Below are 17144 nucleotides of genomic sequence, written 5' to 3' on the forward strand. Positions count from 1 at the left end.
GCAAAAGAACAAATACTCTATTGTAAAAAAACAAAATTTAACTGGGTAAATGTAAGATCGAATTGGCTTTATTTAATAATTAATAAAATGAGCAGCATCCTATCTTAGCAGGTAGAAAGGAACTCCGAGAAGCTGTACAAAAGGGAAGGTTTTTATAGGCAGAAAAAGGAAGTTTCTAGGAAAGAGTAGATTGTTTCAGGCAGGAGTCTCCTTCCTTTGGGGGAAGGCGGGGAGTCTATCAGGCAGATTGCCTCACTTGTGACCACCAAGTAATTCCAGATTGACTAGTTAAAGGTCACATTCTTGGGAGAGGCCAAAATTGCAGTTAGGTTAGGTATTAAGTCTTGTTTTGCTGACGTGGGGCTTAACACGAGTGAATCCATTTTGGGCCTGTTGTTTCTTTTTTAACAGTATGACTCCAATTATTTGAGGTCCCCAGAGGAGTCCCGTCCACACAGACAGAGAGGAGACGGTGGGAGCCCGGGCTGGGGCAGGGGGTGGGGAGTCCGTGCTTCATGGGGACAGTTTGGGGAGATGGAAAGTTCTGGAGACGGAGGGTGGGGGTGGTCGCAGGACAGCGGTACTTCACGCCGCTGAGTTGTACACTTAGAATATAAAGTGGTAAATCTTATGTCATATTTGCCACAACTTAAAAAAAAATGTTTTGAAATGATCTTTCTTTCGGAGGGCTGTGTGTCCATTATTGACAGTAAGACTTAAATTGACTCTGGGTGGTCTCGCACAACTTTTGGGGATTTTGGTGGCTCCTGTAGCCCCAGTCGGGCACCACAAGGCTTACACGGGTCTGGCCTCAGCTTTGCGCACCTACCCACTCTCATCAGCCCCTAAGAGACCTCCCTCAGGCTCCGCCTCCCTTGAGCCTCCGCCCAGAGTCTCAGACGCATGCGCAAACCAGCAGTGGGGGAAGCGAGCGAGTGCGCACACTCCCGGCACCGCCTCAGTAGGTCTCCGCCCCTTTCCCCCACGGGAAGGCGGCCTCCGGCTGGTGCGCACGCGCCACGGTGAGGGGCGGGGCCTCGCGGCTCCCGGCGCTGGCTCTCGCGAGAGGCCGGCCCGCAATCTCGTTGCTCCCCCTCCCTGTCCGCGGCCTCCCGGGCTCCGGCTGCAGCGTCAGCCTCGGACGGGCCTTCTTTGCGGCGGCGGCGGCTCCTCGGCCTCAGCGCCGGGGCCCCTCGGCGCCCCTCGGCCCGGGTCCGCAGCGACGCTCTCACTCGCCGCCCGGGCGCCCGCCTAGGCCGCGGCCGCAGCCCCGGGCTCGCGTCGGCGCCGCCCGCTCCCGGCCCGCCCCCTATGGGCCCCGGTTAGAGGTGCCGCCGCCGCCGCCGGCCCGCGGAGCCCCGATGCTGGCCCGGAGGAAGCCGGTGCTGCCGGCGCTCACTATCAACCCCGCCATCGCCGAGGGCCCGTCCCCCACCAGCGAGGGCGCCTCCGAGTGAGTGGGCCGGGCTTGGCCGGGGTGAGGAAGGGGAGGGGGTCCCTGAGTAGTGAGGTCAGTAGAAGGGGGGGACCTGAAAGGAGAAGATGGGGTGGGAGTTCCCTGAGTGGTGAGGACGGGGGAGGAGGTCCCTAAGTGGAGAGGATGGGTTGCGGGGCGCTGAGTAGCAAGATGGGGGAAGGAGGTCCCTGAATGGAGAGGATGGGGTGCGGGTCCCTGAGCAGTGAGGTCGGGGCAGGGGGTCCCTCAGTGAAGAGGATGGGGCGGAAAGGCCCTGAGCGAAGATGGGGTGGGAGTCCCTGAGTGGAGAGGATGGGGTGTGGGGCTCTGAGTAGTGAGGTTGAGGGGAGGGGGGCCCTGAGTGGAGAGGATGGGGTGCGGGACCCTGAGGACTGAGGTCAGCAGAGGGTCCCTGAGTGAAGAGGATGGGGTGGGAGGTGTTGAGGAGTGAAATGGAGTTGAGGGAGGGTTCCTGCCCACAGAGGATGGGAGGAGGAGTCTGAGTGGTGAATCAAGGCAGGAGGAGGTCCCCGAGGGAAAAGATGGGGTATGGGGCCCCTGAGTAGTGAGATTGGAGTTGGGTGGGTCCCTGAGTAGTGAGGTAGATGGTGGAGGTCCTTGCATACCAAAGAATGGGGTGAAGGGGTTCCTGGGAGGAGAGGAATGGGGGGAAGTGTCCCTCCAGGGGAAGGGTGGTTGAGGGCTCCCTGAAGGGTAAGATGAGCCAGGACCCCCTAAGGGGAGAAGACTAGTTGAGGGGTCTCTGAGGGGACAGGGCCAGGCGAGGCCCCTGAGTAGTGAGGTCAACTGCAGGATCCTGGTGGGGAGGAGGAGAAGGAGCCTCTAGGGGCTGGAGCCGCAGGCACCGAAGCAGACAGGAGGACTTGGGGGGAAGGGACAGGAAGGAGCATCTGGGACAGTGGGGTCTCCAGATGGGTGGAATCATATTGTGGGAGGGGCACGTACTTTCGAGGTCAAGCGAGGGTGACCCCTTGGCCACAGAAGAAGTCCCTGTGATCTCCCCACTCCTGTTCCCCATGCTAAAGAGGAGCAGGATGGTTCCAGAGGCCCCTGGCTGGGGTCTGTTTGCTGTGCTTGTGCTGTGACCCCCTGAGAACCAGGTGTGATGGGGGAGCAGCCTGTGTGGTGCCTCTCAGGGGACATGGCTGCTGCGCCCCCGGCGAGAGAGTCTGATGCCTGTGTGTGCGAGTTGACATCTTTCTCTGAGCAGGCAGCTCAGCATGGGGATGTGTTCCTTATTTCCAAAAGTCTGCTGCTTATTCTTCTCAGGAGAGCGCCTCCTTCATTCTCTTCTTTCTTTTACGTGGTTTCTGATTTCCATCCCTTCCAGAACTCCCCCTGCAGAGAAAGCCAGCCATTGGAATTCCAGGGTTTTTTTTATAACCACAGCTGGGTCGCTATTAAATTTAAAGTGGATTAATCAGCTGACTCCAGAACACATTTTCGAGCTCATAGGGCAGTGCGAAGACGACTTTGCGGAGTCTGGCCTCAAAAGCCACCTCTTCAACCGTTTAGGAAGGAAGCTTGTCATGTACATTCATTCCTTTGCCTTCCCTCCTCCGTCCCTTCCTCATCCAGGTCTTTGTTAACCAGGCATTCAGGGAGCACGTAGTAGGCCCACGGTCCTGGCTCAGCATCATGCCATGATGAGCAGGGCTTTGCAGTGCGGAAGGATGCAGGTTGATTCCAGGCACTGCCACTTCCTTGCATTGTGACCCACAGGCAAGTTACTTAACCTCTCTGAGCCTGTTCCCTCCTGCGTGGGCTGGGACTACAAGATACCCACATCCCAGGAAGATCTTGAGAGTGAAACAAAGTGGGGTTTGTAAAGCCCTGATATGTGCTCAGGAAGTGGCACCTAGCCCCCTGCCTTCTAGCACCTTCTTTGCTGTAGGAGCGCAGATGACTTTCCTCATCTCCTTCCCAGCCAGTGCCCCTTTGCTCAAGCCTCTAAGTTCTAGCCTAGTTACAGTCAAATTTGAGGATTGGGAGGTTCCTGAGAGAGCTCCAGTCTCCCCCTTCGTTCCCTGCTTGAATCCCCCCCACCAGGTCTCCCCCAGGTTGGGGGTCAGCCTGGGCTTAAATGCCCTCAGAAATTGGCTGGGGATCACCCAAGGTCCTTTAGAGGCTTTTCTTAGCTACCCACCCTGTCTGGTCCCCTGGCCACTGCCAGTGCTTGAAATGTGGCTAGCCGGTCCAAATTCAGGGGAGCTGGAAGGATAATATGCATTCCAGATTCCAAAGACTTCATATGAAGAAAAAGGAAAATATTCATTAATTTGTTTATTCTGATTTCATATTGAAATTTATATTTTTGATGGGTTAAGTTGAATATGTTAAAATTAATTTCACCTGATATATTTTTTTTTAACGTGGCTAGAAAAATTTTAATTGCACATGTAACTTTTATACTATTTCTTTTGGACAGCACTGGGTTAGTCCTTGTGTGCATTGAGCTAATGTCTGCCCACCTGTTACGGGGAGCTGCTTTTGACTCCAGGATTTGGTTCAAAGTCAAGGCATTAGTGAAAATAGCTTACTATCAAAATTCCTTGGGAAATTCCTCGAATCACCCAATAAAGTGCAGTTTACATGGTTGGGTGTTTTTTGGTTTTTTTGTTTGTTTGTTTTAAGATTTATTTATTTGAGGGGCACCTGGGTGGCTCAGTCGGTTAAGTGTCTGCCTTCGGCTCAGGTCGTGATCCCAGGGTCCTGGGATTGAGCCCCACATCAGGCTCCCTGCCCTGCAGGAAGTCTGCTTCTCCCTCTCCCACTCCCCCTGCTTGTGTCCCTCTCTCGCTGTGTCTCTCTCTGTCAAATAAATAAATAAAATCTTTAAAAAAAAAACTTAGTTATTTTGAGAGCACAAGAGAGTGGGGGTGGGGGGGGGAGGGAGAGGCAGGGAGAGGGAGGGAGAGAACCCCAAGCAGACACCACACTGAGCACGGAGCCTGACTCAGGGCTTGATCTCATGACCCAAGATCATGACCTGAGCCAAATCAAGAATCAGATACTTAACTGACTGCGCCACCCAGGCGCCCCTGGTTGGTTTTTTTAATGACTGGCTCCAGGAATGTTTGTGCATATAAATGCTTAATGTTTAGAGTCATATCATAAGAGTATGCTGGCTGAGCAGCATGCCCTGGAAATGTCTGCACTGTTTGCTTTCTGCCCCTCTTCATTTCCCCTCAAGTGCTCATGCGTCATTCATGTGCATTAAAGGCACACATCCTGCAATTTCTGTCTTTTGCCCGCTGGTTCTTGCTCTTGGCCCTGAGACCACTCAGAACAAGTTTGCTCCTCAGTCCCGGCCTGAACCTTCACTCACCTGATCTGTGGCTCAGCTTCTCCACCGCCCCGCCTGCCCCCCGCCATTCCTGCACCTCCTTCCAACGTGGTCTGGAGTCCTCGTGTCAGGAAGGGGGGCTCCTGGGTCTGAGACTCGCACCACTGAACCAGAGCTGGTCCTGAGGGAGGGGCTGGTGTCTGATCCATCCCCGTGTCCTTGCAGCGACACACCAGGGGCCTGGCACGGAGTAGCCTCCCTATAAGCTTGGCCGGATCCGGTCATCTTTCCATAGCTTGCACATTCTTCACTAGCCCTTGCCCTTGGGGTCTTTGCAGAGCAAACTTGGTGGACCTCCAGAAGAAGCTAGCGGAGCTAGAACTCGACGAGCAGCAGAAGAAGCGACTGGAAGCCTTCCTCACCCAGAAGGCCAAGGTCGGGGAACTCAAGGACGATGACTTCGAAAGAATCTCGGAGCTGGGAGCCGGGAACGGTGGGGTGGTCACCAAGGTCCAGCACAGACCTTCCGGCCTCATCATGGCGAGAAAGGTGAGAGGCGGTCGGTGAGGGCGGGCACACCATCCCTGTGTCCTGACGCTGTGCGTGGTGGGACAGGCACCCCCAGACATGGCAGAGAGGTTTGAAAGGCGCAAGCCTCTGCTTTCTGATAGGCCCCTGAGCTCCGAGCGCTCAGCACTCACCCCGTCCTCAGGGAGAGTTGGTCTCTGGTTAGGACATGGCCTGTCTACCTCGAGCAGCTCTTCCCTTCCGTCCCCGGCCTCTGCCCTCCAGGACTTAACCTCCCACTCTCAGAAACATCCTGACTGTTCCAGACTGGCTTCCTCACCCGGGCTCCCAGCTAAGCGGTCGAGAAGCCTCCCTGACACATGCACGGGTAGAGAAGAGGAGGATGTGACTCTTTGGGGATAGTGGCTCCCAAACACATAACCAGGGAACCTTATGTGACAAATTACTCAGCTCCGACAGGCATGTTCTCTCGAGCACGGAGAGCCAGCTCTTCTGGAAGCCCCTCCCCCTGTAGTCCCCACTTCGTGTGCTCGGAAAGCCGGCCACCCCACGCCCGGGTGGAGGGCGCTGCCCTGGCTCTCCGCTGGGACTTTGTGTTGCAGCTATTTCTTCTGTCCCCGGAGCACTGCCTGCCCTCCAAGACCTGGCTCTGTCCCCTCACCACGGGTAGCCTTTCTTGTACTGGAGCCGCCCCAGAAATCTCGGGTCTGCCGTCACCCCGCGAACAGGGACTAGAAAGGCAGACGTGAGATTCCGAGGATGACGGGGTGGGAGGGGGGCTGCGAACAGAGTGCTGACCCAGGTCGGCATCGGGGACCTCGGAGTGTCCCCAAGCCAGCTGAGCTGTCGCCTGGGGAGGAGGGGAGCACTGACACGCCTTGTAAGCGTGACTCCGGGAGCTGCTCTGCAACTCTGTGAAAGCCTTCGGAGCCAGATTTGGGGGCGTAAACCCCGGGGGCCCAGGTGAGTTCTGCCGAGCAGTCATGGTGCCAGCCCGCTGCAGGTTTCCAGGTTTCACAGCGTCCTTCAGCCGCAGAAGACACCACCGTGGGCAGTGGGGTGGAGGCTGCACAGGACACTGGTGTCAGAGCTTTCCCGAGCCTCCATAAGTCTTTCAAAGTAAAAAGCTGCAGGAAAGTAGGTCTGAGATCTGGGGGAGAAGGACGTCCAGTGCGGTTCTCCGTAGGTGGTAAGCTCCCCCGTGGTGTGAGCCCGGAGCAGCTGCATGCCCAGCACAGTGCGCACAGGATGCGGCTGTGCCCACAGGCATTTGGTGAGCACACTGAACAAGAAGGTCGGCCGCCTGGCTGTTGAGTGGCTCCGGGCTGTGACTCCGTGATGGCCCAGGAGCTCGCGACCGGTCCCCAGGAGTCAAGGGTTCCTTTCAGTCTATCTAGAATGCCAGTTCACCCGCGAGGCCGGTTTGTCGTCATTCAGCTGCAGGCACCGATGGGAAATTGACGTGGCAAAGTGGTTTTGGGGAAATCAGCCTCGGTCCTTCTCCCCACTACCCTGGGTGGCCTCTGAATTCCCAGGTGCCGGGTATGGATTCCGTGCTTTCCGAGTCCATAAGCTCACCAGACCTCCAAATTCAGCCTGCCACAGGGCTAGAAACCAGGGGCTGGGGTGGGGCTTCGCCGCAGGCCAGCACCCTTTGTTGCCAGCATCCCTGTGGCCCCTTCGATCGGCAGAGGATTTTCCTAACCAGTATGACCTGCCGGGAGAGCAGGGCGACCAGTTATGTAAGCCTCGAGTGAACTGGTCTCGATTTTTATAGTCACACGTGATGGTAAATGTGTTCTTGACTCATGCGTGGTGTTCTGACTCCTCCTGCATCCTTCTGAGAGCCCGAAGAGCAGAACCTCTGCATTGCTCGGGCCAGGAGAGCCATACGATGAAGTTAGCACGTGTGTCAGGCACGGGCCTTCCTCGACTCCCTTGGCCTTGCGGGAGGAGCATGTTTGGGCCTCGCGTTTGTGCGGCCCCTGAGCACTTGCTTGCCTCTGACAGAGGTCTGTGACTCCGCAAGGCCACGTCGTGGTCCTTCGGCCATCCTCACGTGACGGCCCCATGTCAGAGCCGGTGTCATGTTCTGGTTTCAGTTGAGCAACAGCTCCATTTTACACACGAGGAAACAGGCCGAGGTGGGTCAGCATCTGAATTGGGTTCGAACCCTCTCAGGTTTGCCCTTTGCAGTTGGCCCTCTCTTTCTTGTGTGTACTCCCTGCACCCCCATTCTGCAGTAGAAATCGCCTTAAACTCTTAGACGGGCTTGGTGTTGGGTTCAAGTGCCTTGCGCCATCCCTGTGTAAGCAGCTCCTGGAGTGTGCATGACCCCACGGTGGTGGCATGGAGAGAGCGTGGGTTTTGGTGATCTGGGGGCCCGGCCCTGACGCAGACTTGACTACTCAGCAGCATATGCCCCTGGAAACAGGATTGAGCCTCTTAGAACCTGAAGCTGCTCATCAGTGCAGTGGGGGCAATTCTCCCGTCCCCGCAAGGGCTGTCGTCAGGGTGAGGTGTGACCACGCGTGTTCAGAAACGTGCCCTTGCTTCCCATGCCTGCTTTCTCCGTATGCTCTCAGCGTGGCTCCTCAGTGATCTGGAAGGCTCGCTCTCCAGGCCCGGGTAGAAGGGACCCGTGAGCTCCCGCGTCCTCTCTACTGCATCTTCCCCAAAAGCCTCTGACTTCCTGTGGCCTTACTTCATGTGGAAGGCCCCAACTCCGGGCTCCAGTGACCTCTGGGTTTCTGTCCAGTGCTGCCCACCTTTGTCCACCCCTTCCTTTATGTGAAGCCTGTAGGGTTCTGGCTCCCCAGTTCGGTCACTCATCTGTGGCTCCTTTGAAGTTCTTGGTGGAGAGCTGCAGTGTCCACGGCGGCTGCCCCGGTCAGCTGTGGACACGGAGCCCTTGAGATGCGGTCAGTCCAGCTGAGATGTGCTGTTCGTGCAAAGAAATACGATGCCAGATTTCAAGGGCTCAGTATGGGACAATCTCATTCATATTTTTACATGGATTACATATTGAAAGTAATTTTTTGATACACTACCTTGAGTTAAAATATGTAAAAATAGTCATTTCACCTGTTTCTTTGTACTTTTGTAATGCGGCAGCTAGAGGATTTTTTTTTTTTTTAAAGATTTTATTTATTTATTTGACAGAGAGATAGAGCCAGAGAGCACAAGTGGAAAGAATGGCAGAGGGAGAGGGAGAAGCAGGCTCCCCACTTGAGCAGGGAGCCCGACGCGGGGCTCGATCCCAGGACCCCGGGATCATGACCCGAGCCGAAGGCAGACGCTTAACGACTGAGCCATCCAGGCACCCCAAATTTTAGCTTTTTTTTTTTAAAGACTTAATTTATTTGTGAGAGAATGAGAGAGAGCACATGAGAGGGGGAAGGGTCAGAGGGAGAAGCAGACTCCCTGCCGAGCAGGGAGCCCGATGTGGGGCTCAATCCCAGGACCCCGGGATCATGACCTGAGCCGAAGGCAGACGCTCAACCATCTGAGCCACCCAGGCGCCCCGGCAGCTAGAGGATTTAAAATTAAACCCAAGGCCTGATTGTATTTCTTTTGGCGGGTGCTGGCCTCCATCACCCTCCATGGTCTATCTGTTGGCCTCAGTGAGTCCTCTCTGGGCTTTTGAGAGCAGACCTCCTGCCTTCCGCATAGACCGCAACGCTTCATTTTCAGACCCAGCCTCTCACGTGTGTGAGGGGGCATCAAATCACAGGTGTGGTCCCACCAAAGGAGAGAGCATCCCTGGTTCCTGCTGGGGGTGGCCCTGGGGAAGTACAGGGCCTGGGAGCCACGGCCAAAGCTTGCCTTTGCGGGGGGGGGCATGAAGCCCCAGGCACTGTCCCACCAGGACCTGCTGCAGTTCTCGAGGTGGCCAGGGTCATTGGGGAGCGGGTGTTGCTCCCCACACACACCCTGTGCCTCCCTGAACTTGGCACATGCCCCTTTGTGCCTTGGCGCCCTCAGTCAGCATTTTGCCCCCCCCCCCGCCTGGAACACCCACCCCCACCACATCCGTCTGGCCAACTCCCGCTTGTCCTTCCAGGCGCGCGTCCGCTCCGAGCAAGTCTTTGCCATTCCCTCTCCCCATCACAGGGTTCCGATGAAATGTAGCATCTGTGGCGACAGGTTCAGACACCCTTGATCTGACAGGTGGGTAGAAATCACCTTTTTCTTGTCGTGTTGCAATGGTCGGAGCAGCTGAGATTCTAAGTGGCCAGGACGTGGAGCCCCGGCCTCAACTCTTTCCTGTTGGGCATTGCTCTTGGCGCTTTGTCTCCTGTGTCCTGCGTCTCTCCAGGCAGTCCTCGGGTTTCTTGCCATCTGAGCGTCGTGATGCCGTGGGTGACCATCCACGGCTACTGACTTGAACTCAGGTCGAAGGGGAGCTAGGAGCCTCCTCGGGTGGCGGTCTGAGGCTTCCTCTGTGTCATCTCCAGCCCGGAGGGGGAAGGGTTCCAGAAGCAGACCCCCGCTGAGAGGGGCGAGGTCATGGGCGTCCCTGGTCTGGGTCCTGGGAAAGGCGGCACTCGTACAGTTGGGTGGGAAGAGAATTCTTCTTAAGGACGCCTCGCTCCTGTTCCTGGTGGAGTAGCGTGCCTGTGTGTGTGGGTGCGTGTTTATCTGTTCACCTATAGGTGGACACTTGGGTGGCTTCCACGCTTTGGCAATCGTGAGTCCTGTTGCGTGAACACAGGTGTGCAAGTTTGTGCGTAGACGTGGTTTTTTTTTTTCCTCTAGGTAAATGCCTAGGAGTGGATTGCACAGTTTTGAATGCTGCTGTGTGCACATCAAGGGCAGGGGGCCAAAGGCCCCTCCTTCTAGGCCCCTCAGAGGCCTGGTTGTGAGCGCCCTTCGCTTTCCCCCGCAGCTAATCCACCTGGAAATCAAGCCGGCCATCCGGAACCAGATCATCCGTGAGCTGCAGGTGCTGCACGAGTGTAACTCTCCGTACATCGTGGGCTTCTACGGGGCCTTCTACAGCGACGGTGAGATCAGCATCTGCATGGAGCACATGGTGAGTGCGCTCCCTGCCCACCCGTCCGAGCCCGCGTCCTCAGATGCAAAGCACACCTGTTTCCAAGGGGTCCTTCTGGAGATACTCCGTGCCGTGCAAGCGTGTGCTCATAGATCCTTTGGTTCTCTAAGCACGAGATGCTCCCCCTCCCCCCCGCCTGGCCTCTCCCCAGATACGTGGTGGAAGCCGTTCCCTGCTGGCACACAGGGAGCTGGCGTCATTTTCCCTACCGTCCGTGTGCCGGCCACGGCGAGTGCCTGTAAGGTAGTTTATTGAACACTCTCGTGGTGGCAGACACAGGTTGTTTTCGACCTGTGGGGAGCGACAGCGGGAGAAATGTCCTTGGGCCAGAGGTGGGATAAGGTCCTGAAGGTGGAATTGCTGGGCCCGAGGGCCTATGTGGTGGAGACTTGGATGGCTGTTTCCCAAGCACCCCCTGAGGAGAGAGCAGTGATCTGGGTGCTCTGTTCAAGGCGAGGCCCGGCTTTGCACCCCAGCTCAGGTCTGTGGAATCAGACGCTCTGGGGTGGAACACAGGAACCGATCTTGTTTCAAACCACCATGGTTGATTCTGATGAGCCCCCTTGTTAAGAAACTCTGGTCTTGAACCTCAGAAATGGGTGGGATCGGGGATAGCGAAAGCAGAAGTGGTCAGAGCTGAGGGCCCTGGGAGGAAATGCTGCCGACCCCGTGCCGAGCCTGATTCGTCAGGTACGGGGCTGCCTGCCCCCCGGCCGTCCAGGCTCAGGCCCTTCGGGGCCCTTGCAAAACCAGGATGCGGTGGCCTTAGGCCCAGCAGCTTGGGTTACGCCTCACAGGCGCGGCGCTCTCCCCCCTGACGGTTTTGTAACGGAGGCAGGAAGTGAATTTGAGCAAGCGCCCGTGAGGAATGTATCGAGAGTGGCCGCGTGGTGTCACCGTGCCCTGGAGAAGGTGCTGCCCTCTCTCCCCCCCCCTCCCGCCCCTACCTGGCCCCAGGCCCCCCGCCCGGCAGCGCCCCACCGCAGCCTGTCTGCCCCTGCAAAGGGAGACGGAAGTGGGACCTGCCGGACGGGGAGTCCCTCCGCCTCCCCTCCCTGTTCTCCCTGAACCCCGTGGGAGTTCGGAGGTGCCTCTTGCGCTTCTGGAGGAGGGGGAGCGTCACAGGCTGGCCCGCCTTCTGCTTTTGTTCTCAGCGAACTTGAAGGGTTTCCTGCATGAGGCGTCGGCCCGAGGAGCGAGCCACACTGATGGAGGGGGAGGTGATCCCAGTGGTTTATTGTGCTCATCCTCTGCAAATTCCTAGTTGGGTTTTTTGGTGTGCTTTTGTGCCGGGCGTAGGAGGGCAGCGGAGCGAGGGAATAGTGCCCGGCGGCCGTCAGGTGAGGCGTGCACCTGCGCTCCCCGGGCGCCAAGATCAGATGCCCGTTGTTCTTGAGTTAGCGATGAGACTGGGCGGCTCAGCACCCAGGAGGGGGCGCTGCGTGCAAGAAAGGGGCGAGGAGAATAAAATGATGTAGAAGTACCAGAAGGGCGAGGTAGCCCCTGCCCCACCGCCCTTCACAGTGTTTCCACGTCACCTAATCCGCTCCGGAACCGCGCCACGTGCCCAGGGCATTTCCGTGCGTGCGTGCATGCGTGACATTTCTGCGATGTTCGTTTGCGTGGCGTAGTGGGGGACAGCCTGGGGTCAGGCGTGCACTCCACCGCTAACCTCCTAATGGCGTGACTTGGGACCAGGTTCTCCCCCCTCCACCTGTAGAGCTGAGGGGTGCCCGTGCCTGAGTCCTGGGGCTGGGGTGGGAGAGCCAGTCTTCCCGCAGCATCTGGAGCAGCGAGCAGAGGGTGAGACTTCATCTGTGTGCAGGTTTGGGTGTGGATTGGCCCATGTTTCTGACTGGTCGATTCCAGCCCCGGCTTGCAAGCAAAGACCCTGAGTTGGAGATGAGCAGCCCAGACTCAGCACAGAAGGGTGAACTCACTGGTCCAGTGTCTGGGGCTTAGAGAGAGCGGGCGGTGGTTTCCCCGGGGCCTGGGGCTATCACTGGGGCAACTCCAGGCATGGACCCTGCAGACAGTGGTTATCTTGGGGGGCAGCTTACTGACCATTCAGAGGCACCTGTTGGTGCTTCTTGGGGTCTAGTCACATCTGAAGCACATGCCTCCTTGTTCTGTAATAGTGAAAAATCACACATCTGCCGGTAAGGGAGAGGTAGAGAGCGATACCGGGCCACTTGGCAGTGGAGAAACGAGGTGGTGTATATGTGCCGAGGGAGAAAATATGCATAATGTGAGCCCTAAAGTCTGTTTCCCAGTGCATATGGATGCATATGCAAATACACAGAAGGATCTGAAAGTCACACTTCAGGGGAGGCAAGTGGAATTTTTGGGAGATGAGAGTGTTACTTACCTATAGTTGTTCTTGTTTTGAGAGAGAGTGTGTAAACAGGGGAAGGGGCAGAGGGAGAGTCTCAAGCAGACTCCGCGCCGAACACAGAGCCCAGTGGGGGGCTTGATCCTATGACCCTGAGATCATGACCCGAGCCGAAACCAAAAGTCAGACGCTTCACCCACTGAGCCACCCAGGCGCCCCTGCAGTTGAGTTTTTTTATAAAATGGTATTCATGTACCACTTAACTTAATAAAAGCACGATTTCCGGACTATTTAGAACACATACACAAAATGAAAACGTGTGACACTGCACAGGGTGTGAGATTTGGGGTCAGAGGGACCCAGTTGTGCTATCTTCTGGACCACTTCCTGTCGATGTGACTTGAGCAACTCACGCTCTTCTTAGTATGGACCTGGGGGTCTCATCCGGAAGTGATCCCGCCCCAGGGGACACTGGGCCACGTTGGGGACATCTGTGCTCGGCACGAGGGGTGGGGTGGGGCAGAGCCAGCCAGAGAGAGAGCGCAGAACGGTCTGCTCACCGAGGTGCCCCACACAGGGCCTGGCCTATCATGGCCCCTCTGTGGACGCTCCCGCCAGACGTCTTCATATATAAACCTATCACAGCTCCATAAACGTTCAGAACGAAAGGAGCTGTGTTGGGAAGCAGGGTCATAGTTTAAAAAGGTTTTTTTTGTATTCTTTTAAGGTTGGGTGATACAGGGGAGAAACGAGAATAGAATGCATTTCCCCTGGTCCTGCAGGCGGAGCTGGGCAGAGCCAGGAACGCTGGCCCCGTGGTTTTCTCCTCGGGCACAGCCACCCTCTGTGCTCAGTCCCGCACCCTCAGTCTGGAGCTAATCCAGAGTCACATGCAGGTTGTAGAAGCTTCACAGGGTGTTGGATTTTCTAGAACTCCCCACCCACGGCCTTTCTAACTGAGCAAGGTTGGGGCAGAAGTGCTGAGACAGGAGGCCCCAGCATCCCTGGGACTGCAGGCTTCCCCCCAACCTCCCCGGGCCCGTCCCCTCTCCTCTGGTGGCTGGAGCCGTGTGGCTGTAGGTGGCCTGGAGCAGCATGGGAGAGAAAGCACCTGCTCCGAGGTTCAGTTCGGTGTGTCCACCTAGCGTCCCGGGGGGCCCGGCGGGGACCCCGGCCTGGGTTTGGTCTCCAGGTTTGCTGTCAGGCGACCTGTGGATTTGCGGCCAGGCCTGGGGTGGGGAGCTGACCGGGAGGACCTGCATCCCATCCTTTGCAGGACTCACCAGTGCGTGGCGGCGAACACAGGACCTCGGGGCCAGGGGCAGGGGAATGGGGAGCAGTGGGCAGCAGCGGCTTGGCCTGCGTTCTCCTGCCCTGGTGCCTCCGGGCTCTGCATCCCCGGTGTAGTGGGGCTGCCACGGGCTGGCGGGAGTAGAACCCAGGCCCCGGAAGCAGGCTTCGCGGTTGCTCAGGTTGCAAGCCCAGCAGCTGCGCTCCTCCCGCTGCTGCCGTGGCAACCTGGGGGAGGGGCCGGGCCGCCGAGGGAGCATGCTGGCACCCTTGTTCCTTCCTTACTGGATGGGCCACGTAGAGGCCCCAGAGGTGGCAGGGCCCGAAGGAGGCCCCACTCTGGGCCAGCGGGTTGCGTTTGGCTGTGGTCTGGCCTCCGTTTCCTGTGGAGGAAATTGAGCTGCAGCTCGCCGGGAAGCGGGGAAGTGCTTCGCTTTTATACCTGCTGCCCCGGTGTCCCTCTGGGAGTCCTCCTGTGCCCTGCAGGCCCTGCCCGGCCGACTGCTCAGCACGGCCTGCTTTTTCTTTCCTGTGCTGACCCTAGGATGGCGGCTCTCTGGATCAGGTGTTGAAAGAAGCCAAGAGAATTCCCGAGGAGATCTTGGGGAAGGTCAGCATTGCGGTAAGTGGCTCCTGGCCATGTGCTCTGCCGGGTTTGTTCTTACCCCACCCTGTTCACGTGGCCAGGGTCGGAGCAGCCCACGCCCATCTCTGCCAGCTGCGGGCCTGGCACGTGGCATCTCGTGGCCCATAAAACAGGAGTGGTGCTTCCCTGCCCTATATAGGCGTCGGGGGTGCCCGCGGCCCGAGTGGCAGGGACCCAGCCTTGGTGAAACAGCCATCTGTCTGCGGGGCCTCCACGTAAACCCAGCACAGAAGTGCTCACCAGCCAGTGCCCACTGGGCCTGTGTGACCTTCGGGGCAGGGTGGTGAGGGCCGGTGAGCCAGGCATCTGCCCACTGGCCTGGGACGGTATGGCCGTCCCTGCCACCCTTCTCACTTGCCCCCGGCCCTCAATGTGGGCTCCCTGAGCTTGTCCCAGATGTGCGGCCTCTCAGGTCTGCCCGCGGCACTGCCCTGCTGACCCCTCCCTGGGGCTCCCCCGCAGGTTCTTCGGGGTTTGGCGTATCTCCGGGAAAAGCACCAGATCATGCACCGAGGTGAGCCGGATGGGGGCGTCTGGGGGTCGGGTGGAGCTGGCGGGCAGGTCAGGCTCCCCTCACCTGCTGCTGGCTCTGTCCTCAGACGTGAAACCTTCCAACATCCTCGTCAACTCCCGAGGGGAGATTAAGCTGTGCGATTTTGGGGTGAGCGGGCAGCTCATCGACTCCATGGCCAACTCCTTTGTGGGAACTCGGTCCTACATGTCTGTAAGTCCATTGGGTGTGAGGGCATCTGTACCCTCCCCCATCCTGTCAGCTGTTCCGTTTTCCAGAAGCTTTTCCAAGGCCTGCGGTTCTCCTAGTACACTTTCTGTTTCCACTCGGTTTCTCCTTTCCGTCCAGATTCTAGTTGCGGCTGTCTCCTCGCTCAGGGTTTTCTCTGCAAATGCCCGCCCGGTGGCTTCCCTCTAGCAGGAAGAGACTAGTCCAGGGGAGCAGGTAGTCAATCTCTGAGCCAAGAAACTACCCCCCAGATATCTCAGGAAGCGTCTGGGTGATCTCAGGAGCAGACTCTGAGAAGCTAGTCTTGGGATTGTCGCGGAAACGGAGGCACCCCGCTGCCTCCTGGGCCGATTTGGGTTTTGAGCACTGTTGTCAGCACTGGCTGGGCCGTGGCGGTCCCGCGGCGGGGGCAGGGACGAGCCGGAGGTGCTGGGTCTCTGGAGGGCGGCCTGGGGCCCAGATGGGGCTGTGTGGGGAACCCCGTGAGCGCTCCCGGGCCCCAGCGTCCCTCGGGGCGTCTCTCTGCTCTCTCTCGCCGACAGCCAGAGCGGCTGCAGGGCACGCACTACTCGGTGCAGTCGGACATCTGGAGCATGGGCCTGTCCCTGGTGGAGCTGTCCATCGGAAGGTACCCCATCCCCCCACCAGATGCCAAGGAGCTAGAGGCCATATTTGGCCGGCCTGTGGTGGACGGGGCAGAAGGAGAGCCTCACAGCATCTCGCCACGGCCGAAACCCCCTGGACGCCCTGTCAGCGGTACGACCTCACTCTGGAACTCTGGGCTGGGACAGGCCGTAATCCGCATGCGGGGAGAGCCGCGCCCGGTGGCGGCAGCTGCCTCCCCTCCGGCCCCCCTCAGCACCACCTGTCCCCCTGGGTCACGGTAACTGCGCTCCACGGTCCGCAAATGGTCCTGAGGCTTCTGGGGACAGCTCCCCAGGCCACTGCCATCCAGGGCAGCTGCGTGGGTTGTGGCCAGGTGGGGGTCGGGGGGGTGTTGTTCTCGAAACAGACTCCTCAGCCCAGCCGCTGGTTGGGTGGGTTTTCCAGCATTTCATCACAAAAATGCTCAAACATAGAGAAAGGCCTGCCAGGATTGCCCAGCGAGCCGCCCGTGTGCCCACCGCCTGGACTCGGCAGCAAGTGCTCTGCTGCGTTTGGGCTGGTCCTTTCAGAAACTGAAAGTCACGACTCAGAATTTCCTTGGGTGGCCTGTCAGATTCAGTCCTGACACACAGTGTGGGAGGGAACAAAAGGCTGGGGGGCTCTGGGGGCCAGCAGCAGGCCCCTGGGAGGTGGGGGGCGCCCCCGTGCCAGAGGGGTCCAGGCTGACCCTTTGACCATTCTGGAGGTGGTGAGGGGGGAAGGGTCACGGCGGATGCAGCGTAATTAGGAAGCAGCACTTAGGACTCCGATTTCTGTTTTTTAAGTCAAGTGACAGGAAGGGAGTTGAGTGAGTCTGAAGGAGTGTGCGGCCGAGTGCGGGTGGGTTGCGTTTGTCTGATACCAGCTTTATTGAGATAGACTTCACGCTCCACGGGGCCCCCTTGTTGAAGGCGTACAATTCGGTGGAATTTTGTATCTTCATAAGGTTGTGCCAGCATAACCACTATCTAGTTCCAGAATAGTCTATCACCGCAAAAAGAAGCCCCTTCCCCACCCGCATCCCCCTCCCCAGCCCCTGCCCCCGAGAGCCCCCTTCCCGTCCGCGGATGAGCCTGTTCTGGGTGTGTCACCCACATGGACTCACACCCCGCGTGGCCTTCCGTGTCCGGGTCCCTCCCTGAGCG

General features: G+C 58.1%; 1 protein-coding gene across 1 annotated transcript in view; it reads left to right on the forward strand.

Annotated features, from left to right (window-relative positions):
• The first annotated feature begins 1074 nt into the window (after positions 1 to 1074).
• MAP2K2 (mitogen-activated protein kinase kinase 2) overlaps positions 1075 to 17144 on the forward strand; it is a 21591-nt gene continuing 5521 nt past the window's right edge. Inside the window, exons 1-7 of the mRNA XM_021705072.1 lie at positions 1075 to 1453; positions 5102 to 5312; positions 10180 to 10326; positions 14514 to 14591; positions 15078 to 15129; positions 15215 to 15339; positions 15897 to 16110. Coding sequence (XP_021560747.1) covers positions 1362 to 1453; positions 5102 to 5312; positions 10180 to 10326; positions 14514 to 14591; positions 15078 to 15129; positions 15215 to 15339; positions 15897 to 16110 — 919 coding nt within the window. The 5' untranslated portion in view covers positions 1075 to 1361. The remainder of the gene's footprint in view (positions 1454 to 5101; positions 5313 to 10179; positions 10327 to 14513; positions 14592 to 15077; positions 15130 to 15214; positions 15340 to 15896; positions 16111 to 17144) is intronic.

The sequence above is a fragment of the Neomonachus schauinslandi genome, chromosome 1 (assembly GCF_002201575.2).
Source record: "Neomonachus schauinslandi chromosome 1, ASM220157v2, whole genome shotgun sequence".
NCBI classification, from domain to species: domain Eukaryota; kingdom Metazoa; phylum Chordata; class Mammalia; order Carnivora; family Phocidae; genus Neomonachus; species Neomonachus schauinslandi.